This window comes from Anser anser, assembly GCF_964211835.1.
Source record: "Anser anser genome assembly, chromosome: 3".
NCBI classification, from domain to species: domain Eukaryota; kingdom Metazoa; phylum Chordata; class Aves; order Anseriformes; family Anatidae; genus Anser; species Anser anser.
Window position 1 is genome coordinate 77181484 of NC_139722.1, and position 26258 is coordinate 77207741.

Genomic DNA, 26258 nt, shown 5'->3' on the forward strand with positions numbered 1-26258 from the left:
GAACATAGGATTTGCATCAGTCTGATGATGTATGTTAAAACTAAAATTGGTTTGGTCTGTAGAATGATTGCAACAAATAAAATGTCAAGTGCCCTGACAACATAATCCATGATTTGTTTTTGCATCAGTTTTCTGTAAAGACTCTGTCTTGCCCTTCTGAATAACACCAGTGTATTTTCACTCATAGAGTTTTGGTTACACATGGCATTCAGAGCTAAAAAGGCACAAAAGTAGAATTTTTAAATCAAGGTAAATTAGACATTGAAAAGGAGAGGTTCAAATGGAAGACAAGGGAGAAAGTTAAAAAACAAAACAAAAAAAATCTTCTTATGTCTGTATTTCTATTTTTGTAATCATTAATCCCAAAGATTCACTTTTCTGGACAACATGGGCACAACTTCGTGATACTTTTACATGTGTCTGAAGAAGGACTTGTGAATCTGCCAATTATTTTAATCATTTAGTAAGAGAATCAACTTCTTACTGTTCTTGCCTCACTTCTGTATTCTTTAGAGAAATTAAATGGTTAATGCCTACAAAAACATCAGTGAATCACAGAATCATAGAGTATCCCAAGTTGGAAGGGACCCATAAGGATCATCCAGTCCAACTCCTGGCACCATACAGGTCTACCCAAAAATTCAGACCATATAACTTAAGAGCACAGTCCAAATGCTTCTTAAACTCTGACAAGCTTGGTGCTGTGACTACATTCCTGGGGAATCTGTTCCAGTGATGAATTGTTTTTAAAGGTATTCATATAAGGGTATTATAACATCAGCTCAGGTAATCCTGTATCTGGGAAAATAGGAATTTGGTTAAAAATACCTCATTACCATAGTTGTGGTCAATGTCTTCCCATCTATCAGAAAGCTATATTAATTTGTTAAAAAATGAACCCAGGGTGAACCTCCCCACAAGCCAAAGAAGCCTTCCTGTCATTGTTGCTAGCCAATTTGTTACTTGCTTTGTCTCTGATTTGTTTGATGTTAGGTTCACACTTCCTAAGGCAAGCTCAACATTGGTTGTGGGTTTTACCAGAGACCTCCAACATACCTTTGATGGAATATAAAATGTTCTCACAGCTTGAGGGATGTGATAAGTTTCTGTTTGTTTAAACAAATGTTTGTGGTCTTAACTTTTCAAGTTCCCTCCACAAATCACTTACACTTTAAACAAAGCAGCCTGAAAATAATTATCCTGTCGGAACTCAAGAACATTCAAAGGGGTTATTTTAATTATATAATGGCAATTACTGGCACACGTGCATTACACTTGAAGCATGACAAGCCCTCTCCCCTTTCTTGTAATCTGATTCTGACTTGCAGAATCTGTAATAAAAGTGTCCTAGAGCTTCTATTTTTTTTTTAATATTGTCCAATAATTTTGCTGAATCAGCACCAATTATTTTAAAAGCTGTTGCTGACAAATGATAGCCTTGAATTAAGGCTGGCTCAGCAAACCATCTGTTGGCAGTTTCATACTTGAACAATACAAGGCTGCAAATGCAGAAGGTGGCTTTCATCACAAAAGTTTTCACTTGAAAGGAAGTTATTAGAAAGGAATTGGACTGGGAAGCTGGTTAAAAGAAACCACTCATCTGAGAAGGAGTGATCAGATTGGTATCACTCAGGAGGTGGGCATTCAAAAGCTCATTTTTGACTAGTGCATTATAGTAGTTCTAATATATGTTTGTGTGTGCTTATGCATGTATTGCTGAATACTTTTTTATATATGGGCACATCTGTAGTTGTATACACACATTGAAACTTACAGAAAGAAGGCAGATATAGATGTACTAATGTACCACCAGCAGTTGTTCTAAATGAGGTCAAGTACATGATGGATCTGACCCAACGGAGGCAGTGGCCACGTGTATTTCCCTTTCTCAGCTCCACCCTGTCCAACAAACACACACATACATACTGACATACTGTCAATGAGACCCAAAGGATCTTTTGCAGCCTAGCCTAAAGTTTACAAGGAAACTATAGAATGTTCATAAGACTTTGGCCAGCAGCCCATTCCGTATGCATCACATGCCATTGAAAGGTATATTGCACCAGGGACTTGCCTAGGCAATTGCTAGAACTGAGTGTTTGATATGTATAAATTTAAAGCAGCTACAGGTAAGAAATGGTAAAGATGTTGCTCATACCCCTCTTCATATATGCCATGAAGGACTACAAGGCAGGATCATTGTATTTCCTGTGTGTGTGTGTAGAATTCTTGTCCTGACAGTAGCATGTGGATACCGCTGAAATACAAAGAGATAAATGTTTATACTTGATTATTTGAGGACATCATTAATGAAAATTTTTCCAACTGTCTTTCAGCAAGTTTCTAAGAAGCAAGGGTGAACAGCTTACTGATCCAAGGCAGATCTCTTTGACATGTGGGAGATTTCCTCACCAAAAGGCAATAAGAACAACTGTAGTATTTGCACTTTGTACTTAAAATGTAAATTCACTTTGTAGAAATGAAATATTTAAACAGACTTTTTTTAATCTGTGAAAATGTAATGGCTAGTTTTGAAAAATTATCACATACAATGTATGTGCATTCTTTTGTTGTCTAAAATATGTAAAACATGTTGGAGATGTAAAAGTTTGCATTTAAACTGTTTTTTTTTCTTTTTTTTTTTTTCTTTTTAATAGTTCTTTGGCAAATATTAGCAAAGAAACCTGATTCTATGTATTTTGGTTTCAATAGTATACCTTGTTTTTCTTAACCAATACTGTCATTTAAGTAGAGTTACGCTGAAAAGTCTACTGTATTCTCAATTTTGTCCAAGCAATGTTGGATGCTTCAGATTTCCAAAACTGAGGGAAGTGTGTAAATTGCTGTTGACTTGTTTCCGCAGTTTTTAACTAAACAGATTTTTCACCAATGGCAATATTTTGCTTCATTTAGTGTTTATTATTATGCTTACCAAAGATCATGCAATGAGAATGCAACCACTAACCGATTCAAAACAGTTATTCTACAGTTAGGATTTTAGTACAAAAATGTATCCTTTTATCCATTTTTGAGGTGCCTGCCAATATAAGTTGTGGTAGTCTTTCTCTCTCTCTGTCCCGCCCTCTCTTTTTTTTTTTTTTTTTTTTTTTTTTTTTTTTTTTTTTAACACAGCAAACCAAGAATGAGTAAGGTGGATAGTAGTCTGGTTCAGCATGATTCTGCACAAAGCATAGATTTGATATAGGTCAGAATTGTAAATCTAACTCTAAAGAGACAGAGAAGGCTAAAAGGTTTTGTCAACCTTTTCTTCTCCTACACCTGGCTGTCCCCATCAACTCTTTGCTTTGCCTCGGGGTCCACTAGAGGTAAAGCTGAACAAATTATAAAGCATTGCCTTAAGGAGGGGCTACTCATATCACCCCTGCCTGAGGGTTTCTCCTTGCTGTCTGAAAGAAGCTCTCACAAGTTTTCATACCTTCTCTGTCATTTCCCCCCCAGCTCCCAACATTTTTGTATGTGTGCCTGAGGTGAATAAGAACTTGTGGATGTGAGCAGGAGACCCAAGTAAATAAAGGTTCAGCTCTTAAACAGCTGTGAGTTACAAGGAGCTGGATTGATCGATGCAGTGGTAGATGGACTGCTGGCATCTAGGAACTGACATGGAAAAGAAGGAATGTTGCAACAAGCAGTGATTTCATTTTGGTTTGTTTAAATAATGTGTGGGATCTGACATGTGACTAGCTAATCATAATAGCACCCTGGCTCAAGCTTTTACCTGGAAAAGCTATGTTGCAAATAAAAATGTTTCATTTTAATTCAACATATGGATATATGCTGAGGTGATAGGAAACACTGTATGCATTGGAATTGTACCCCAGAAAATGTGTACTCTAAGCTTTGGTAACAGGAGGAACCAAGTTAGAACCGTGTGTTATCTTGTATTTTTGTTTTAAAAAGTATTTGTTATTCTTTTATAATGTTAAGCTTTGAATTTAATCTTCTTTATAAATTAAAGCTCAGTATGCTATCAAACTATGCTAGTGGTTTTTCTTCTGTGACATGGACAATTTTGGAAACAGGTACATACAATGGTGACTTCACCATTGCAATAAGTTTACAAGAAACCTCATGACCTCATATTGCGCTTATCTTCTGTTCTTTCCCTGACCCCTTACTGCCTTCTTTCCTTAGGTTCATACCTTATTTTCTCCTGAAATTCATGCCTTAGTTACACCACTACTTTCTCAAAATAGTGATTTTGAGGCCAGATTCTTTGTTGCTGCCATCTCTATATAGTTTCAGCTTGTTCTTTTGCCTCTTAGTGAAGTGCAGTGTGGCACTTTTCCCCTCAGTGTAACTGTAAACTGCCGGGCCACCTTCAACCTGACTGGAAATGATGAGCAGAGAGAGGCAGAACATGAGGAATACTCAACAGGCAAAACATGAGGAGTACTCAATACCTGAATAGTTAATAGCAGCATTTTGTAATTTTAGATTTAGTAAGAATCATCTAAATCTATCACTGTGGCCTTTGGACACAATACAAATGTGTGCAATTAAATATTTTGCTATGTGTATGAATGGAAGATGAATGCTATGTCCATGAATTTGAAGTGTCAGCCTATTTAAACTGGAAAGGTGTGTGGGGAGGCAAATTTTAACTAGCCTTCCTTATTTAAAGAATAGCCTTAAGAGCTTATTAAATCACAATAAATGCCATATGCATTCTCTTGGATATCCAAAGACTTCTACAACATTGAGTCATTTGATGACTCAACAGTGATGGAAGCTCAAAGTATTTCATCTTTGCACAGGTTTTGGTATTGTCACATAGTTTATGGTCCATATCAATTTTTAGTGGTTACACTATTTTGCTACAATCAATACCTAGTTCTCATAGTTCTATTTAGAGTTCTGATCCCTAAATGGAACACTTTTGAGAGCTTGGTAAATTTTCTTTTGGTTCCTATATCTCCTTTATACACACAGGATAGTGAAACTCAGAGAAATCTTGGCTCTTCTAGTTGTAACGAAGCATAGCCTTGATATCAAAAAGGAATCTATGTGTATAGGCCCTCAGGCTCACACCAGAGTACCAGTGTTTATTTAGTTCCACAGTAATTAATTAGTTCTAGTTTTTCCCCTATTCAATGAATTGCAACAATTCAGATGCAATTTTAATTCCGTTCTTATTGAAAACACAACGTATGTTCTGGTTCTCATTGACCATTATTTGTTCTAGTTCCAGCTGTTGCTGAACAGATTTATTTAGAGCTTTTATAAAGTTGTAAGTAGAAGACTATTAACTTTGTAAAATGTCTATAAGTTCAATGATTTGTCCAGTCTGTTGCAATGTCCATTAGTCAACAGGCCACACAGTAAGAAATGTTCCATGTTTTGTCAACACTTTGGATAACTTTCTCATCCTGCTCTCACCCCTAGAAGTAGACCAACTTCATAGTTCCAATTTTACCAAAATCACTGAATTCTCATTCTTCTTCCAGTATAGCTTTCAGATCCTCATTTTGTAGGACTGAACAACATATGAGTGTTTGGAATTACAATATTTCTTGCTAATATAATTTCAGATAATAAAGGTAGAAGAGAGCAAAAAGCCATCAGTTCATATGAGCATAAGGGAGAAGACTTAAACTAAATTTTCTCTGCATATAAGTGTTACACTTCACACTTTTCTCACTGGGACCAGGTTTTTGACCTTCATAAGTGCCATAAGCCACTGGAGAAGAAGGCATTACTAGAAAGCTGTAAGGAGGAAGAAAAATATAAGCTGCTTCATTAAAGATATTTAAGTATGTGCAAGCTTTGATAGATTTAGTTAATGTTTCATTTAATAGTAGTAATAAAAGATGGATTAATAGGGGTTAAGAAACCTTCCCTGGCAAAGATAATTTAACTCTCCCTTTTAAATATTTACATTAGCATATTGTATAACTAGGATTTACATTAGAAACTGGTGTGAAAGAGTCTTTAATGTCGAAAGTGAAAGGTTTATTACTTTTGTTTTCTTTGGGATGGCAAATTGATGTCATTTTGGAGTAATTACTTTGACGTTAAATAGCAACTAGCTAAATTTATTGATGTCTGAAACATTAGAACGATTATAGTAAATTACTGATACAAACTGTACTCTTTGTCCCATTTAATTATTCCAGTTCAAATTTTATAAGTGAAAATATGCCCTTTGTTTAAGAAGCATAAATATTGCATGTTATTTTTTTCTTTAAACAAAAACGTATGTGGAAAGCATTCAGAAAAACACATTTCTCTAGAATGTCAAATGTGGGGGGTAACATGGAGAGGAGCCTGTTTTTCATCTGGTTTAGCAACAGAAATATCTGCAATCATTTGCCTTTTCTACATTCACCTTCCCTATTTTGTCATTTGCTTTATCCTCTGACTCACCTTCCCTGTTTTGTCATATGCTTTGTCCTCTTACTAATGTTGCTGCTGGAACACAATGCCTGTTGGAAAGGAAGACAGGAAAATGAGAAACAGTTCTCTGCATTTGTACAATATTTCCATAAAATACAGTCATTGGAGGCATCCTTTCCCTAGAGTCTCTCTTTATTCTTGACATCAATTCAGTACAAAGAATATCTTATTTCTTATCAAATACAAAATACTTCATATTGACATAGAATCTACTCCAAGCTGGAATGGGTACTTTATGAAGAAAATAACTCATAAAAGATTAGCACAGTCTATGAGATTGTAGGCAGAAGGCTGCAACTGTATATTACACCAGAAATAACAGTTTATAAACATTCATAAAGCTCACTCAGTACCTGAAGACCATCCATGAAGATGCCTATGTCTGTTCTAGGCAGTCAGTCAGGAAAGGAAAAAAAAGGTAGTGAATGATCATTATTTTCATTAAACCATGAAGACATGCTACATTTTCATTTAACAGGTTTAGAGCCTAAAGATGGATTTAGCACTCTAGGCACTCAGAAGAAGAAAATCGTAATATGGGTAAGGGTATTTATCCCAGTTTATCTCTGCACAACACAGTTGAAGCAGTGAAGCCATGGCAGTGTGAATTAGTGACCTGCAGAAATATATAGGGTACTATCCTGCTTTGCAAAATAAGTCTGCTGTGGGACTGAATGCAAACACACTTAAACCTAAATTAATACCCTAGCATATCTCGGTCACTTACGAGACAATTCATCTAAAGCTTGATGCTTGCCAAAACCCATTCTGACTACTACCTGAGGAACAGCTCTAGTTCTGTCAGCATGCAGCTCCCAAGGTAGTCTTCCTGAACCCACAGCTTGGATTCAGTCTTCTGAAATCCCAGGCTGGGACATCAATGGGACTAAGAACCAGAACAAAGAACACAAGAAAAAACACAATGACAGAAACTGTAAATTACAGCATATTACTCCATAGCTGAGATTTTATTACCCTGGTGGGTTATAATCTACTGAGGAAAAAAATAAATAAATAAATAAAGGGCTGAAAACCCCTTCCCTGTATCATGAATGACAAACCCTAACTACTTGCTTCTTAATCCATCAAATCCATCCAGAACAATCAAGATCAATCCAGAACATCATGGTTCAACTGTGGGGTGTCAATGTAAGTCTAAGCTAAGGGGTATTTGACAAGTACCCTGTCACCCATTCAACAAATGCATGTGCTCAGTTAACTCCCACCTAAGAATTCCTCTTTATTTTACAGCACCATATGATGAAGCAGCCTCTGCACACATCAGCTTCTTAATGCTCTGCAGATGGGAAGTATGCTTCTCTCAGTCTGTAGCATATTTCTTTGTGTTAAACTCTTAGCATTGAGTGAAGAACCTTATTCTATAGGCCCTCTCTCACTGTTCTCCCAAGAGCCAGAATCATACTGTTGCTGCTTTATATAGAGTTCAATAAATATTTTGCAAGACAAAATATATGAAGGATGAGGTGCTGAAGTGGAAGACAAAGAAAGAGTATGAAGTTTAAAAAAGACTACTAAAAATAAGAGAGAGAGAAGAAAAAGTGAAGTAGAGGGAGAGAGAGAGAAAAGGAATGGAAGGAGCATAATGGAGATACCACAGGGAAACTGCAAGGTTGGCCAGAGCTCTGTGTTAAAGGCACATGTGGAAGTGAAGGAGGAGCAGACAAGGAGAATGAACAAATAAGAAAAGAGAGAGAGTTGGTAGAAATGTGAGGAGAAGGTAAAAGGGGATAAATGACAGAGGGAAGAAGAAAGAAAACAAAGCACGCATAGAAATGCTAGAGACAGAAGAAAGCAGAACTGCCCATAAGATATGGACATGGAGAGAGAAAGTGTGAGGGACCTTGCTTGGAAGGAAAAAAGAACAAAGGGGGCACAGGTGAAAAGGACACAATTTTCCTCTTTCTGGAGACAGCATCTCACTCAGACACTGCACATCCACTTTCTGACCTAGAAAAAAGGTGCAGTCTGCCCTTGGATCACTTCTCTGTCAATACATAAGGTCTGAATTTGGTCCTCTGTATCTTGGTGGCTTGGGTTCTTTGTTCCAAGAGACATTTGTTTTCATGGCCAATCCTAAGGCTTTCTTTAGATCCAGGAAGTCTAAGCAACATTTAAAGAAAATGTGAAAGCAGAAACCAGCATATTTCTAAATTAAGAGCAGATTTGAGCAGGATGAGGAAATCTGAACCACAACAAAGATAAATTTTCTTTTGTATTTCTTATTCAGTAAAGATGCAAGCAAAGTGTAATTAGATTTATTTATTTATTTATTTTATTTTGTTCATTGTACCAATAGATCCTCTACAGGCTTGGCTGATACCCTACAGTTCAACATTTTCTTTAATCAACACATTGATGGCAAAGGATTACAAGAGAGTGCTGGCTTCTCATTGTCTTTTTTTGTGGTTGCCTTTATGTTCACTCTTGGGGTGGCTAAAACTAATTATATAAATACTTCTCAAAATCTTTAATCTTTACTCTGAAGGTTTGTAACTGTGTGTGAGAGGGAAAAAGACAGAGAAAGAGAGTGAAAGAAATATGTTCAAGAGAACTTTAGAGTCTATGGAAAATATAACAGGTTCAGACTGGAACTATGTTCAAGGTACCAAATGTCATGATGACCTGATGACAAGCAGCTTGATTTCATTAGACTTGAATAGTCATCCGGAAAATGACTTGAATAATAGCTAATGACAGGAAGTGCCTCACATTTCAGATTTTCAGAGGTGCCGTAGAGAAGGTAAAGGAGCATGTTCATCATATGCTGTCCTAATGCAAATAGCAAGCAGACATACCCTGGGCAGCTGGGAGAGAGGAGAGGCCCAGCTACACGCTGACATACAGTTTATAGGTGGATGCGGGGAAAGGACCAGGTGAAGAAGAAGAGGCTGACCCTGAGGGTTGCCAGCCATCCTGGCTTAAAACCAGTTCCTGCTGCACTGCTTTAAGACCAAAGACTTCTTAACTGTCCAGAACATACATCCTTGCAGCAAGCAGCATAGCCAGTCCATATTGATGTTCTCAGAACAAATTCTGCCTGGAAGCTTTTCACATCAAGCCAGGCAGTACTGCCACAAAATGCAAGAAAATGACAACTGGCACTGATTCACCAGTTGCTTGGAGTTCACACAAGGGTCTGTGTGTGTGAAAGAAATGTGTTTTAGACTCCAGAGCCTCTGCTATATTTTATCTTTTTGAAATAGAAAGAATAATTTATCTCCTGAAATCTATGACATGCAACTTCCCAGAGCTCAGTGTCCTCTTCACAGTGAGAAACGGGGATCAAGGCACCAGTGTGAGCAAGTTTCATGCAGTCCAAATGCCACAGCTGTTTAGTCAGAAACATTGAGAAAACACCTCTCTAAGCATTTCCCAGCCAGGCAATATGCTGACTTTTGTGGTACATCAGAAGCTTCATTTCCTTCTATTTATTTATTTATTTATTTATGTTAAGTGAAAGAATTGCTATAGCTGAGAGTCAAAATGTCTGCTTTTCTTCCACAATAGAATTAAGATTGCAAACTGTGCCTTCTGACAACAGAAACGACTTTTCAAATGTGGCATTGACAAACACTGACTAGTAGCTAAACACATAAATGAGTACTGGAGCGTAGGGACTCAGTCATCACATTCTCCCTTTCACTTCCAACTTTTTTTTTCTTTTAATTTTCAACATCATGTCTGATGGATTTTGCTTAAGAAATTTGTCATTATGAGCCATAGAAATGAAACTAACAGCTACTACTCAGTTTGAGAGATATTTTCACTTATAATTCTTGCTGTAGTTGGCATTAGTTTCCAAATGGAAAATATAGGCCTTGTCATAGGGGAGAAGCCAGTAATGGGCACATTCACAGCCTTGGCTGATTGCAACTGATAGTGTATCTTTTTATTTGTTTATTTATTTATTCTTGTGGGATTCCAAAAAGTCTTTCACACCACAAAACACCCCACTTGTACCAATTGTTGTCTATATTGAACAGTGCTGTTAAACTAATAGAAAACACAACTGAGAGAAACCTAACAGGTCATCTCCTCCAGCATCAATATATTGGTGATAGTGCTTTGATGATGGTGTTTTCATGTTTTGTCTTTCATGCATTTAAAATATATTTAGCTCCTATCATAAATCTCTCAACTGATATTTTAAAATAAAAAACAGTGAAATAAAATTAAAAAAAATATATATCTAATTTAGGACAAGCAAAATGACATTGTGCCAGTGAAGTAATTATATTGCAGGGTTTGTTAATGTTCATAATCTTTTACACACAATTCTAGGAGCAAAATTCAGCTCGCGCTGATCTACTACGTGGTTTTGTCATGCTACATGATTTCACAAAAGAAGGTTCCCATTTCTTGTGTGTCTGCCATAAATATAAGGGAGTTGACTGTTTTCATCTTAACCTCCATGTGGTTGTAGTATATCACAGAACTATGAGATAATTGGATGTGGCTGACAGTCTTTGTTTGAAGATAGCAAGGAGTGGAATACAAATGATCCAGGTGGAATTGTAAAGGCAAACCTACATGTGGAAACCTGTAAAATGCCTTCTTGTGCTATTCTTAAACTTGCCTTCTGGTGAACTTTCAACTCAGTTTTTCTGAAGAGCAACATTTAATATCAAGTGATGTTACATTTGCTACAGGAAGATGCATACAGATGTTTCTGCATGAGAAGACAATGCCCTCTGTATAATATCCTTTGTGAATTGCCTCCTATAAACACTCAGTGCTGTGGTTAATAGCAAAACCTATGTTTATGCAGGCAACATAACTCACAGGAGGATTTCTGTTACCACATAAAGATCTCTACCTTTCTTTAAAACTCTGTGCAGACCAGCTGTGTGCTGGTTCACTGGGAACACTGAACCAGTGTCCAGATCAGCTGCAGTAAGCAGATTTGAAGAGTAAGGAAGATCTGAGAGGAGAATGTGGAAGCACCAATTTATCATGTTGTGTTCCTGTGAGAGTTAACATGCAGATGCTCTCAAAGGTAGTGAGTTAAGGTACTCTGAAATACAAATACAAATATGCCCAGTTCTCTGAAAGCAAGGGCTGACAGTGTGATGGGTGCAGGCTTTGAGCTCATGTTTGCAAAGTGAAGCTACCATTTCCCTTCTCACCTCATCCTACGGTGCAAGCAGTGTGTTACTCTGTCATACCCCATACCCTGTGGAGTAGACACGCTCTTTGTCTTAAAAACCTGTTAGGACTATGCTGCTATAGATGGGCTAAATGCACAGCCGTCTAGACACCAGGTTTAAATGTGGTGCTTGGGTACGTTATAAAGCAGGGCTCCAGTGCCATCACTTTAGAACACACCTTTGTGGGCTCAGCTGCTGAGCGAGACTCCAGACAAGCCCCAGCATGAGCCATCCCCACAAACAGTGCCAGGCTCACTGCAGCCTTTCTGTCAGGCTTAATAAGCACTGGCATGAATAAACAGATGAAACAGATGGGACCTACTTTGTATTGCAGAAGTGTGCAAGGACTGGCTTCCATGAGCAGGGAGGAGAAATGGTCGTTTGCCAGCAGTAAGTTAGGGCAACCATAACTTCAACTTTAATTCACTCTAAGACCTCAGACTAGGGCATACTTGGCCTCAGATACAAAGCAATGTATCTGGGCTTATTGGCTGACTTTCTGAGTAATGAAAAGTATGTGAATCCAAGGTAGGGATTTTGAGAACAAGGCAGTGCTAGTTTTACAGGCCAAATATATTTTTTTAAGTTTAATCTTATGTTTCTCTCATAGGTGAAGCTAGGATAAAAGTATCTAATGTGTAATCCAGACATCTGTACTGATGTAATGGTTTAGGCCATCATCAGAATGAAAAAATGTTGATCCATGTATTGTGAAAAGTCAGCAAATTGTACATTTCATATTGAAGGATCTTAAGAAAGTTGAGTGAGAAGCAAGTGCATAATCCAAAGTTAAAGGGTCAATCAACAGATTAGGTGTTTCTAATACAGGACAAAATCTGTCCTGATAAATAGAGCCATAGAAGTTATGTGCACTGCTTATATACCAGCTGAGTTTCACCATCCTTGTACAAGTCTTCTGAGAACCCGTTTCCAGTAAAAGAAGATGGTTGGCAGTCCAGTCTGTACATACATCTGTTTCCAGGTGCATGGAAAATCTACAGATTACATCACAAAGCTGGGTTACATATGCTCTAGAAAGCCTTTGGAACTGATTCTGAAGAAAAGAAAATATTAATATATATATATATCTTTCAGCTTTTCATTTATGTGTTTATTTATTTTTACCCTGAAAACAGATACCATATTGAAATTCTCAGCAAAAGTGGAGAGACTGAAGGCTTGCTAAAATCTTTTTGACTGGACTAAAGTTGGCATGAAGTTTGTGGTGAATAGCAAACTCACCCCCCAAAAAAGTTTTGCACAAGTTTTGGTCAGATTTGACAAAGAGCGTTTGCTAGCACAAGGCAAAAAAATGTTTCCAGAAAGTCAAAATGAAGGATTATTAATTTATGTCTCAGTTGACTCAAAGCAAGTTTTGTTTGTTTATCCACTTGACAATCAGATAACTCACAGGGGAGATTCATGTTTGGTTACATTTTCCTCTTGTGGTCTGGGAGTGAATAAAATACAAGCTATATAGCAGCAAATTCTAGGTAACTTCCCAGGTCATGAACTGGGGTGAAACCTTAAATCTGCAGAAAATACTGGAAATTTTTTCAAACAGGATTATGAATGCAAGCAACACATGCAAAAAGATAAACGAAGCAGAGATATTGCAGTGAAAATGTATTTTCTTTGCAAGTTAGAAGTTACACCTGCCAATTCTATCACTCTGGACAGCAGACTGACACCCTTAGTGCTAATCTATTTCCCTCGGCTAAGGCAATAATCTACATTTCCACACACAGGGCAATCCCCACCTACTGTGGTCACTAAGGCCACTTAACATGGGACATAATATAGTTAAATCCAACACTTCTAACACTACACATGGGATTCTTTTGGCTGCAGTCCAACATCCTTCTGCCAGCAGGTGTGAAGGTATGTTGTACTTTTATGACTTTATAGCAAGCAACTCCAAATAGTTCACCAGTTTGGTAATTCAGATATGGATTCAGGTAGTTCCATTCTTCACGGAAAGAAAAGCAATGAATGAAATTTAATTTCATTGTAAGGTTCTTAGGGGAAAGACTATTTTTTTTTTTTCATAATCCTTTTATGTGTATATTTTTCTTTGTTAAATCTGCAACTCTTTCTCTTCCATTTGTCTCAGCTTGCGTGCTCTTTCAGGAGTCAATTGTCCTATTAATTTGGTAATGCAGAAAACAGGATAACACACTCCTAAATTAGTAGTTTCTAGCTTTTTTCAATTTGTAAATCTTTTTGTTATTGTTGTTATTTAGTTGACTGGTGTTTTGTTGTTGTTGTTGTTGATTTTTTTTTTTTTTTGAAGAAGGTGCTTTCTCCAAAGAAGTCAATTCAAGCTGGGACAATAGATCTTTCTTGACAACCTTTTGTGGATTCCTCAGAAATAGTACATGGACCATGAGCAGATTCAGTTCATTATTGTAAACTACCAGTGTAGTCAGAAAACACTGGTAATATGGATAATACAGACGTGAATCCAGTACAAATTATTTTCATCTGTTAATGCACATCCTTGTACTTTGGAAAATAATTGATTCTGCCACAAGCTCTATTGGAAAATCTGATATCTCCCAGTTTGCAGATCATCTGATGCCGTAGCCTGGTAAATTTGCTGTTTTGTGTTCTGGTATTTGTATCAGTACTGCCAATTGCCTAGTTTAGAGTCTGCATGTTATTTTGAATCTACCTGTGGTCACATAAAATGAAGAGTTACTCAGAGGTCTAGAGAGCAACTACTTCATCAAATAACATCACTGCAGATCCCCAACATGGAGATGTGCAAAGCATATATCACCAGGTTTCTTTGTACTTCTTTGTATTTGCTAAAAGCCTGCCACAGTCAAAAATTCAGTTAGTAATTACATCAGTAAGATCTGTGGGTGAGTTTCCATATCCTGCTGTGGGGACAGAATTTCACTTTTTAAATCAAGATTGGTGTTTCCCTGAAGATATTCACTGACTCAGCCAGATTGCTGGACCTGGAGCAGTAGTAACTGAGTGAGGGTCTATGCACATACGTGTGGCAGGAGGTCAGACTACGGATTACATGCTTTCTTGGCTTTCACAGCTTGTGAATTTCAAAACAGACATGTATAATATAGAGGAGGAAGGGGAAAGTGCCTTTAATACCACTTGTTTAAAATGAACTTTTTAATATAAATTTTAATTAGAGGCAAGATTTACTTGTAGGACACAGATCTGACAAACTTTACTGATGTTTGTTTTCCAGAGGGAAATATTGGCTCCAACACGTACTTTCAGGCATGTTACTTTAGATTTCATGTTTTATCCTCTCTTTACAGTGAATGAAGATTAAAAATTCACACAATCTTGTGCGCTCAGCTACTACCAAAGCCCAATGGCACTTTTTCCCTTGTTTGTTAAAAGCCAGAAGTGGGGAAAAAAGATACTAGCCATTCTTGTTTCAACTGATACCATGAATTTTGGGGGTTGCTTCTTCTCATTTTGTCTGCCCTTGAACTATGATATGTAAATATATGTCGTGATGAAAGGTTTGAGAGACTGACATGGGACCCACTAACTGACAGACATGGAGTTAACCAGAGAAACTTCTCTTGGTCCCTTGTTCCCTGCCCATAAACAGTCAAGGTTGTGCAGGACCCCATTGGGAGCTACCTATTGCTGCAACTCAGCAAACCAAACAGAAATTTACTGAAGCACTTGCTAAGAGAAAGACTCTGGGCAGGGCCCACAGACTTAACAGTTGAGGTCCTAGAGGTTGACTCACCCATGTTTGGCCAGGTAGGAATCTTGCCCAAGACCTCACATTAATTTGTTTATGCATTTCCCAGGAATGCAAAGAGGTCCTGACATTTATGGAGAAGTTTAAACAAGTTTCATGAAGCTAATTATGTAAATATGACAAGACATAGAACAAGGTAGGTACAGAAAAGAGACTCAAAGAAAAAATATTTCTGTGAAGGTCCTGATTTCTGATGGTTTGACATCTGTGATTGAATTTCCTGGTATTAATAATATATAACTTTTAAGAGAGTTGTGTAAACAATATCTTGAAGATCCTCACTCCTTTATCCTGAAGTTGTCCACAGTGTTCAAAATTTATATGAATACAAATAACACATCAATCACCCTTGCTTAGGAGTCCTGTCTAACAGTCCATAAGAAGGAACAAAGATTTTCAAACTTAGATATTGTAAAACAACTATATAAAGACTGCTCTGATGCTCAGGTTTTCTAACCATTTCTACCAAAGACATAATTTAGTACTTTTTAAAAAATCAGGTCTCTTGTGGTGCCTACCTACACAAATATGAATTCCTTGTTCCAAAGCATGGCTCGCATTCACTGATTGATTTTATTGCAAAATATCAAAGCTCAGCTAGCCAGAAAGTGCTGATAATAGCATCTTTCAAAGCTTTCCTCCAGATGAAGCATCTGTCCCCCCGCTGCTGTCATACTGTCTATAAAATGCGCTATCACTAGCTCACAAAGGATTTTTATTGCCTAAAATGAAACCAGAAGTCTGTTGTGTTTTAGATTATTGTTTCATTTGTTAATATTAAGTATAATTTCTCAAACAGGACTATTAAATGAGAGCTGGGCTTGGCATTATATTCTGGCTTGCAGTTTTTAGTGCTGTAGGGGAATAGTAACACAGCATTTCTTCAGAATTCAGTCTCTCTTCAAGCTCCTTAGGATCTTATTTTAAAACGTCAGAATTGCAGAGGTGTTTATAATTTTTTAGAAACTCTGGAAGAAATATATTGTTCTAAGGACCAAAAAAAAAAAAAAACCACGCCTTTTTTACTGGTCTTTGGTTAGGAGCAATCATACCCTGGTGAAGTGTTTGCATATTTTCCTAATCAAGATTAATATGCAATGTCTTACTTTTCCAAAAAAAAAGAAAAAAATGAACATTTACATTTTCTGTTCTTTTTCTTCCATGTCACTTGATACATGATGAACAGTTTAGGTTAGTAAAACATTCCTTTCTGGCTTTGTCTAATGCAACATCTGCAAAATTTTTGCAGTTACTTTGAAGACTTTTGTTTGTTTGTTTGTTTGTTTTACCCCTGCAATAAAGAAACTGACAGTATTATGTGTATCTTCAGTGCTGGAACTCTAAGGATGGATGTATCCTAGATGCGTACTTTCTACATACATCATTTGAAGGAACATCCTTATGTCCATCCAATAGTTTGATAGAATATCCCATTTTCCTCCCATGGCAGCAATGAGGCCATGACACAGTGCTTTACCCTAGAGGGGCTTTAACCACCTCAGCAGCATTGTTTTGTCACTGTCGTACTACAAAGAAATGTATGAGGAGCATGAGATACCTAACTTTTTTTAGCTTCCTAGAGGCGTCTTTTTTTTTTTTTTTTTTTTTTTTCATATCTGTAAAGTTATGCTGTGTTACACCCAGGAGAGTCAGACTGATTCTCTGTCTGAGACAAGGATTTCAGGACTCATGGGAGGCATATGAACAACTTAAATCTCATGAGAATCCATAAGGATTTAATGAGGCTTTATACATAGCACTTCTGCCTGGCCCTGTAGAAAACTGAATTTCAGTTTGCAGGCTGAATGTCCTAATTTTGTGTTAAGTGCCTTGTTCAGTAGAGAAAATGATTGATCACTGGTTTCAGTGAGAGTGAGATCTACCATCTCATCTTGCTTGTGTTAATTATGGAATGAACTCATCAGGGAGATGGCTGTATGTAGCATTTTTGTGCTTCAGCTACAGCTGTTCTCAGGCAGTTTCCAAGTATATTTCTGGTATGTTAATCTGTAAACACTTCGAGATAAGAGTCTCTTCTCACATCTTTTTAGGCTAGTGGAAATGATTGTTTTCCTACAAACCTGAAAAATCGATGACCATATAAACTATAACAGCATTTCTAGAGCACTGCTGCCAGTTACTTTTCCTAGTAGGTTGACAAGATATTAGAGATCACCCCCTCTTCACTCTAAAACATTCTAAGAGCTAAGTTCTGGGAAATGTTCAGCCAATGTTAATATAGTTTTAACTAAACACATTGTGCCGGTGACAAGAGGAACATTTTCACCTGAGATGATCCATGGTCTTCTACCCACTTAAAGACAGCAGAACTGAGCTATTCAGCTAAGGCTTTCAGTGATTTACCTCCTACTGAACGAAGTTTGCTTTACTTTTAATTGGAGTACTTGATCACACCTCTGTATCTAATTCAGTTTGTAACGAGAAATATCAACCCTCCATGACCAGTGAGAATAGATCCTATGCTTGGGATCCATTCTAGCAATATCTCATTTCCAGTGGAGAGAAAAGCCTCTCTATAGGAAATAGTCATTTCTCTTAAATGACAGTTTCTGCATTTTATGATTGTCCCTTCTTTAAGGACTATTTGAGAACATAATTTGCTAGAGAAGGAAAGAAGGCTAGACAGAAGAAGCAGTTTCAAAGAGACTTATGGCACAAGTTGTTGCCTGGACAAACACATGTCAATTTCAGCTCCAAAGTTAAGTATTTTATAACACTTTGGAAAAAAAAAAAAAAACAGCCAGCTTTACTGCATGAATTGCCTAATGAGGGTTTCCTCGCCACAAATAAATAAATCTTTTGTCTCTCTTTTCTTTTCCAAGCCTCACTCTGTCACTGAACACTAGGACAACCTATTCCACAAAGCTGCCATGTTTAAGGGTATGAGAAGACCAACAAACTTGACCAAGAAGAAAGGGAGAACCATGTGTAAATCATAGCAAGCCCTGTTTATCTGAGTCAGATGGGTATGGCCAAACCCCAAATACAATTTGATGGCCTGGCTCAGCATCTCCCAATATGGAAAGGGTAGGTCTGTTCCTTGTGCACCATACACAAGGTGCTGTTCTTAAGATTCTGTAATACACTTTGCCGAGTGTATTGAAGGTCTATGCACACAGTGGACCAAATTCAGACATGACTGGTGCAACTTTCCTGTAGTCTGCCAAGAGGTAGATCTACCTCACTCCCAACTTTGGCTCAGTCTTAATGCAGTTGAGTGCATGTTAGCTGAGAGTATGTATTTATGTGGATTTCTAAAGCAAGTTTCATACATGCCACTCTGCAATACCATCAGAAAACCTGAATGCATTTTGTAGCAAATTAAGCCCTGCAGCACCTCAACAGAATTCAGTGAAAAGAATACCTATGTTCTGTACAGAGGCAAAGAATAAATAGACATGGAATTTACCTGAAAGTCTGGCACCATGAAATGGAAGCCTGGCTTTCTTTTGTCCGCTTTAACTTCCTCCCCACCTGCCTATGTTTATTACATTTAAATATTTTAGTGGAGCTAGAAAATATCACCTTCATTCTTGGACAAATTCTAATTAATAGATTTTGTACAAGGTTTGCTTAATTCTTGTAAATAGATTTGCTTAGGGAGCAGTAAACACACAAAAATTATTTTAAAAGAATAATCAGCCTATGGAGAAAACAGTACAGCAAAACAGTACAGCAAAGAACAAAATGATTCTTTCCAAGACCTCCATACTTTCTTTCTACACCTTGTGTTGAACAGTTGCTCTGATTCATGTGTTCCTGCTTTGCTTGGATTTTTCTAAGATTATTATTTTTTTTTTTTAATGGAAATACAAGAAATTAACTTTTCGTATTAACCTTTGTTTACATTTGTGATGTAAAGAGCATAGCATTTTCTTGAAGAAGAGATGCCAGCTGTGTTGGTATTATACTGATAGCAATCTTTTCCTGTTGTGTGTTTTCTTTTAACTAACAGAACTTTCTCCCAGGACACATTTAGACAGGGATTCATGCACAGCATTTTGTTTTGTTTTGTTTTGCCTTTTTTTTTTCCATTACCAATCTGCCAAGAATTGTTAGGTTGTTATGAAGACACAATATACTTATATGGGGAACAGAGACCCAGGACTGAAGGACTATTATTTGCACATAGCACAGAGCCTGATATTTTTAATTACAGAAAGACTCAGGTTTGATATAGCAATCACGGATATCAAATCTATTGGGAGTGGGATCCAGACAGAGATCCAGAGTGCAAGGGAACCATTGCTCCATGTTTGCTCTCAAAGGAATAAAACCCAGTTAATAAAGGAATAAAACCCATTTTGAAAACACTGTTCAGATGAAGTTATGGCAGGCTTTGTTTGATTCGGACAACATTGGACTTCTATTCCACAAACTTGTGTCAGACCAAATTTCATACCTAAGCAGGAACAAAACTCCATTGTCATAATAAAGTTCTTTCTTGTGTAACAATTGACATATTTTATAGTAATCATTAAGATGAGAGAAATATGTTCTAGCCAAAAGAAAAGTCAATTAGGTGGTATTGTTATTATTACTATCTGATTATGTGATCTGTGAAAAAAAACTTGTTACATTTTAAATGTCTTGGATGAAAATATTCAAACTTGAAGGCATAAAGTTAGCATCTAAATTAAAGGCCTTTTTTTTTTTTTTTTTGTAGAATGCCAAGCTGTTAAACAAAGCCAAAGCCAGTGGCATGCCAGCAAGATAACAATCTACTGCCACAAGAACAGTTTCAGATAGATTTATGGTCCCTCTGTCTGAACCTTTTCTCTTTGAAGATGCCCAACTTAGCTGCACCATGGGTGGCAGGAGTGTGAGAGAGGGAAAAGGTTGCAGTCACTTTTTTAGTCCCTCCCAATGGCTCAACAGCACCGATAGCCTGTGCAGGCTCTTTACATATTAGGAGGTGTCAGACAACCTGGCTCCTCTTGTTCTAGTCAGAACATTGCCTCCTTAGGGAGATGTTTTTCTCTGATTAAAAAATTAAAAATACTAAAATGGAGCATTATTTTCTAATCTGAAGTTTTTTGGGAGTGGAGGTAGTGTAAAAAGTCTTTCTGACTGTCAGTTGAATTACTTTGTTTTTTGCTGTTTTAACTATTAGAACACTATTAGAACAAAAGAGAGGAAGAATCACGTTTGGGAATAAAATAAAATAAAAGGTGGGGCAAAAATAACAGAAAAATACCTAATTTACTGGGCAAGAAAATGATAAAAAAAGAAATAGAAAAAAAAAACACTTTACTTTTGGAGTCCTTGAGATTTGATTTGATATTTTGTTTTTCTGTTGGAAACCTAAAAACAAAATAACTAGACAATTTTTCATGATAAATGTTGGACAAAACCCTTTGCTAGCAGAAAGATTACGCTCAAGCTTTCTGAGTAATTCTACTTCACATTTTGATGGTATAGCCAAGCCCCTCTGCATGTATTTAGTACTTGTCAGGAACACAGGCACTCGAGGGAGAGATATTCTTGAGTATACTCTTTTGCTGGCAGTCATTCAAAACTGGTAGGAGGAAAACAGGCATCCTGCAGTGAGCCAGTATTGTCCTCTCTCTGCTTTTCACATCTGGCAAAAATCCCTGCTGCCACTCCCACCCCATCCTATTCTACCTCCCAGTGGATCCTATGCAGAGGGTTGATTTTTTATCATTACTCTAATTAGCTATGTATACTTCTTCCTTCTTCTGTCCTGATTCTTCTGCTGAGTACCTGTCTAGAAGTCCAAAGGTGCCATTCCTGTATGCCATGAGGATAACTGCATGTGTACTGTCTCATGGAGTGTCAGAAACATAATGAAATCATGACCGTAAATTTCAGTGAGACACTGAGGGAAAAATCAGTAATAAAAACATGTTTTATAAGCATGTTAATCACTGTTTATAGCAACCCTTAAGAGCGAAATGACCTGGATGATCAAGAAATATTGTACTGAATCTATCCAAGGGGTGAGATTCTGGATGTGCTCATATTCATAGTCATTTATTTCTTTCACAGCTGTTATGTAGTGTTTAGAGGTATGTTTTAGTTAATTCAAACACAGAGCCTAACTCCCCTGAAATCTTTTTAAATCCAATGTCTACATGCTAGACTCTGGGAGGTTGATGAGATAATCTCAGTGGCATGGGATACCTTTGAATCTGCACTTTGTCATCTTCAGGAAGGCTTCTAGGAGCTCTTTTTTGTCCCCATCTTAAGCTATGTCCTAAGAAATAATCTAATCTAATGCAAAATTGGATTAATCAGGTGAGGAATCAGCAACAATAACAAAATAACAACATGATCACTTCAGCCTCTGATTTCTGTGCAAGCTGAAATTCTTCCCTTTTTAGAATGATCCAAGAACTGAAAATTACCAAAATTAAAATTGGAAGAATGGAAGAAGACAAGTAAGAGAAGAAACAATTTTCTCATTTAGGAGAAAATTAAGATTTTTTAAAACTCTCTTATTCTCATTTGGGCCGACTGGGGGAAATTTCACTGAATTTTCTTTCAAAAGAAAAGTTTGTTAAATCATTCAAGACAGGGTGTTGCTTTCCTTCCTTCCTTCCTTCCTTCCTTCCTTCCTTCCTTCCTTCCTTCCTTCCTTCCTTCCTTCCTTCCTTCCTTCCTTCCTTCCTTCCTTCCTTCCTTCTTTCCTTCCTTCCTAGTGCTGCACAGGTTTCAGAATTATGGCTGATGTTTCACATATAACTAGTAAAGTCAAATAGAAATGATCGATCATATTCAAATGGTAAAGTGTTTTATTATTTTGTAGTTAATTTTGTAGTTATGTCACACTAGGGGAAGTTGTAAGTGACTTCATGGTTGTAGGAAAGATAGTAAGATTAGTATAGTTTTAATGTTGCTATGTGGCAGCAACCTGGAAAATATTAAATAATGCTTTAAAATTTCAGAGCCTTAAATACGTTTACTTTCAATCAGGAGATGGATTCAACCTGATACCCATGATGCACTAATGCAAATGCTCCCATTCTCAGTTGTGTTTCTTGAATTCACAGAGGTCATGGTAAGGTCATGAGGCTGGCAAATGAATGCATCTTTTTGTACCATGTTTGGCTTCAAAACAAACAAACAAAATATTCCTGTGGACAGCACCTCTCACTGTACTCTTTAGTTTCAAGTAAATGTTTTTTGTTTGGAGCTGTTATGAGAACACTGCTCCTTCTCAATCTTTCCAAATGAGAACCACATGCTGGTAAATTGGGATCTCTTGGAGAACAGCAATGTAGTTTCTTGCTACGTGTTTTTGGCTGTTTGCATTAACAGCTATCTCAAGGGAAGTAATGAAAAGCTCAGAATGACAACTATTCTATTACAGATATTATCACCTTGGGAGAGAGATTGTAGGAGAACAGAAGTACAGAATTACCTAGGCTTCTTTAAAAGGACTCCTTTCATCATAAGCAACCAATGCATATTAAGCCAACATAAGCTGTGACAATAATTTATATTCCCAAGTAGGCAGAGTATGCAGCTAGAGGTGAGACTTAGATTTGTCTCATAAACAGAAAAGAGACAACATGACTAAGATGCATGTGTTTTATTCCCAGTCTGGCCTGCAGTGGGACTCTGGGTTTTTCATATTTACTGAATTTGTCAATGTATTGGCAAAACTTTGTCTCCCAATATCTCTCCCTCCTCTCACCCTTCCTCCAAATCACACAAAATTGTCAAGCATTAGTACCACGTACAGACTGCAAGAACCAGGAAATACCATGGTTGAAGTAGGTATGCAACCTGCTACTCTGACATCCTGAAATGCTAGCATTATTATAGCCTTGCTGAACAGGACATTTGTGGGAGTGCTAGAGAACCCTATTCCTCTGAGTACCATACCAGCGCTTTAAAATATAAATATTTATACATTATATAAGGCATATAACCTACATATGCATATTTTTTATTTTTTTTTCACTAAGTTCTTCTCTGTCCTGTTGTCTGCACAGTGGGTAAAAACAGATTTACATGAAGTAGTATGTGTGTTGTTGTACAAATCCATGTCACATGCATGTATGCACAGAAGGACAACACACAAGCTAGTAAGTTAATTCTGCAATAATTAATTGATGAATATAATAATACATTAATATAATAATAACTGCAACTTGCAATACTCTGAGTGTATATTTTTTTCATATGCATCTCCTGCTTCTTCTTATTCAGTAAAAGAAAATTGAAAACAGCACTTCCACCAAGTAAAACTGTGCTCAATTCAACATGAACAATATAAGAAGGAAGAATGTAAGACCTTTTATTCCATATTATAAACCTCAACTACATGAACTACCAAGTAGTTGGTAGCAGTATTATGTTAATATCTACTGTGTGGATCAGAGTCTTTTTTATTAAAATGAATTAAAACAAATTTAAGTAATAATAATTTAATGACTACCCAGGAGTTAAAATGACTAGAATAATGAGCTTCATGAACTCTTGTGGTGTCATCTTATAAGTAAGAAGGTAGAATAAAAATTAGAAGAAATGGCACATAAATGTTCACAGGGAAAAAAAAAAGAAAGAGAAATGGGGAAAAAATTACCCAAAGTTTAGCTGTACTTCCTAGAAAAGAATAAAAATAAGCATAAGCACAATCATAAGTGTAAGCATAAGGTTTTTTGCAGCATGGAGGCTAGCTGAAAATGTTCTGTTAGAACTATTTTTGAGGAAAAATGATCTGGAGCAGATGGGGAAAAATCATTTGTTTTCCAAGGAAAATTGAACTTCCTATTAAAAGAAAGAAAAGAAAAAAAAATCCAGCAAGATATGATTTAGAGTTATTGTTACATAGGTGCTCCAGTTCTAGTACCTTGATCTTCTCTGGCCAATAAGAGGGATGCAGTACAGATGATGGTTGCAGTCTGAAGTACAGAACTTTATGAAGTGCCAGTAATGATGAGAGCATATGAAACAGCAAAAATGGCACATAAAGACATTTAAAAATATTATATATATACATATTTATATACATAATTTATAATAAATTTTATAATAAATATTTATATAAATTTATATATATATTTATTTATTTATATATATATATATATAAAATGTTTACTATGTTTCTGGACCAAATTGGGCATCAAAGCTTTGAGTAAATTTTTTTTATCATTTATTTATTTATGTATGTATTTATCTATTTATTTACTTTGGCTCTGTTCACTCTATGATCCCTTTGTATCTGAAAGACCTTAGCATAGACTTGAGGGACACTTTGGGTGCTTCCTCAGCAAAGGCAGCGACAGTACTTTGAAATCTCCACAGAAACTGAAAGGGTATGAATGGTTTACTCAGGAATCTCCATACCAAACAAGAGCATGTTTTGAAACATCTCAGCTCTCCTTTACATAATGTGAAGGTCATGACCAAGAAAAATTGATTCTGAGCCTTTCTTTAAACAGTATCTACTACAGTCAGGATTGCCTGTCTGTTTCTTGGCTACTTTAAACTGTTCCAGAAGTAAACTTCACTCAACCCTGTTTGCAAACAGAGCTGCAAGGTAAATGCTTTGTTTTAATTGGCAATGTTGTCCTTGAGACAAAAAAGACAATGTGAACGGGATTGGAAGAATCAACAGACCCACCACAGAGAACCTTAAAGTCCTCTTGGCATTCACTGCACTGGCTGCTGTTACCGCTGGCATTTCAGATATTTCCCCCCATTTTTTCTTTTTTTGGGAAAAGGGTCCTTTGCAAATACGAAATAGTTTATGAATAGAGACACCCACAAATATTTACTGGGGCTGATAAACAATGGAAAACTCAGTGAACGATCTCAGCTCATTTTTATGAAGATGAAAAGCTGTTCATGTTTGCCAGGTCTAGAAGCCCCAGGCCATCACCATTAAAGTTAACAAAGGCATAATCGGAATAAAAGAGACTTGAAAATAGAGCTTCAGACCTTGTTTCCACAGCAAAATGCACCTTTTAAAGTAACAATATGTCTTTTAAACCACATTGCTTAGCATATGCAAACATCAGGGTGGACATTTATTAATGGTCAAACGGTGGACATTTATTAATGGTCAAACAGGCAAGTATGAGCCCCTGGGTGAAGCTATGTCCAAAAGGACCTTTGGTCTCTTTCCTGCGAAGAACAGAGAGGTAGTATTACCTATGTTTCTGATAAGCATGCAGTAGGAAAACAGGGGTGCTGTTTGAATATTCACATCTTTGAAAAGACTGTTCAGAACTGGAAAGGGCACAGAGAAGTGTTTGAACCAAATGCTTATAAAATTACCTTGCAAGGAAAAATGTAAACACTGCAATATGCTTAGATAATCAAACAAAAGAGAAGCAATTTAACTACCATGGGGTGTCCTTCTGGGGACAAAATGCCCAGTACCACATCACTCTTGAATCTGCCAGTGTCAGGGCCCTGCATGGACAATGGGGGATACCCATGGGTCCATTAGGGCAGGGCCTGCAGCCGGGGCCCTTCCTGCTGCCCCACCAGGAGCAGGGCAGCAGGAGGCACTGGGGCACCTCAGCCCTGGGCACCTCCCTGGGGCTGGGGACTGGCCATGACTGGGCCAGGCCGGGCTGGGCCAGGCCCAGCCAGGATGGGCCAGGCTGGGCCAGGATATGGGCCCATGTGAGGGCCTGGCTGGGTCAGGCCTGTGGCCGGGCAGGGCGGTGGGTAGCTGGAGCTCAGCACCCCTACAGCGTCACTTGGGCAGGGTGAGGTGGGGGCCCGGGGGAGCCCAGGTGTGGAAGGGGAAGTACTAAGGTCAGGGCTGCCTGAGGTGCTGACCCAAAGAAGTAAGACATGCTTTCATAAGTGATCAGCCCCAGTAGAACTCAAGGCGGTAGAATATTCTCTATTTCAGTGGTATTCAAATGAATCCTGTGTGACTCTCCCAGAAGACAAGATTTTGTTGTTGAAAACACATA

At 37.3% G+C, this 26258-nt stretch overlaps 1 protein-coding gene across 6 annotated transcripts in view; it reads left to right on the forward strand.

Annotated features, from left to right (window-relative positions):
• The window catches only part of SMOC2 (SPARC related modular calcium binding 2), a 148317-nt gene extending 144324 nt beyond the window's left edge, over nucleotides 1-3993 (forward strand). For all 6 annotated transcript variants that reach the window (XM_083830720.1, XM_083830721.1, XM_083830719.1 and 3 more), the window contains exon 13: nucleotides 2337-3993. In XM_083830720.1, the coding sequence (XP_083686846.1) occupies nucleotides 2337-2360 (24 nt within the window). In that variant the 3' untranslated portion in view covers nucleotides 2361-3993. The remainder of the gene's footprint in view (nucleotides 1-2336) is intronic.
• Nucleotides 3994-26258: the final 22265 nt, after the last annotated feature.